Source organism: Olea europaea, unplaced genomic scaffold (assembly GCF_002742605.1).
Source record: "Olea europaea var. sylvestris unplaced genomic scaffold, O_europaea_v1 scaffold39252, whole genome shotgun sequence".
Taxonomy (NCBI): Eukaryota; Viridiplantae; Streptophyta; class Magnoliopsida; order Lamiales; family Oleaceae; genus Olea; species Olea europaea.
In genome coordinates, this window is record NW_019258776.1 from 1 (window position 1) to 1,077 (window position 1,077).

The 1,077-nt window shown below is 38.4% G+C and overlaps 1 protein-coding gene across 1 annotated transcript; it reads left to right on the forward strand.

Moving 5' to 3' along the window:
- Positions 1-23: 23 nt before the first annotated feature.
- LOC111387158 (homeobox-leucine zipper protein ROC3-like) lies at positions 24-872 on the forward strand. The gene is made up of 2 exons (XM_023011693.1): positions 24-213; positions 390-872. The coding sequence occupies exons 1-2, from the start codon at positions 148-150 to the stop codon at positions 855-857; spliced, it is 534 nt and encodes a 177-aa protein (XP_022867461.1). The 5' UTR covers positions 24-147; the 3' UTR covers positions 858-872.
- Positions 873-1,077: the final 205 nt, after the last annotated feature.

A 1,077-nucleotide genomic window follows, 5' to 3' on the forward strand; every position in this document is an offset into this window, starting at 1 on the left:
AGTGTTTTGTGTTAATTAATGTAGGCACAACAAGACAGGCAAGATAATGTACTACTAAGGGCAGAAAATGAGAACCTCAAGAATGAGAATTATCGGTTGCAAGCAGCACTAAGAAATATTGTGTGTCCAAACTGTGGAGGTCCAGCCATGCTGGGAGAGATGGGGTTTGATGAACAGCAGCTTCGAATCGAAAATGCCCGTCTCAAAGAAGAGGTACGTAGCTTTTCAAGATCTCTCTCTAGAGTTTTTCTTGTATGGAAAGTGATAGAAAATAGATTGCTTTTCAAGTTAAGTATGCCATTGTGATCTGCATGTTAAAATTCTTGTTATATTTTTTACCTAAGAAAATACTAACTTTGTTTTCTTGATGATCGAAATGTTTCAATCAGTTCGAGCGCGTATGCTGTCTTGTTCAACAATACAATGGAAGGCCAATCCAGGGAATTGGACCGAATTCTCTCCTTGCCCCTTCCTTGGACTTGGATATGAGTAATTATCCAAGAAAATTTGAGGAGCATTGCTCTGATATGATCCCTCTACCTTTTATGCCTGAAAATCCCCAGTTCCCGGCAGGGAATGTCCTGATCTTGGAAGAGGAAAAGGCTTTAGCTGTTGAATTGGCAATGTCATCTATGGATGAACTCATGAAAATGTGCCAGACGGGCGAGCCACTATGGATCCTAGCAACGGACACTGGGAAGGAAGTACTGAATGTAGAAGAGTATGCAAGAATGTTTTCATGGTCTATAAATCTCAAGCATCAGGAATTCAGGGTCGAGGCTACCCGGGGCACTGCCGTCGTCATTATGAATAGTGTTACCCTGGTTGATGCATTCTTGGATGCTGTAAGTCTTTAGTTTCTCTTTATTTGTTGAACTAACTTTGAAAATGACGTTTGGCATCTAAACAAATTACGTCAACCTAAAGTGTGTTGGGAATTTACTTAATCATACACAATGAAAAATAAAATAATTTCAGTTTCCACACTTTATGTTTCAATAGATAATGTGATAAGAATAATACATTTTCTAATTTCTACAAACTCTCTTGCTATTTTGGAATACAAACAATTACGAT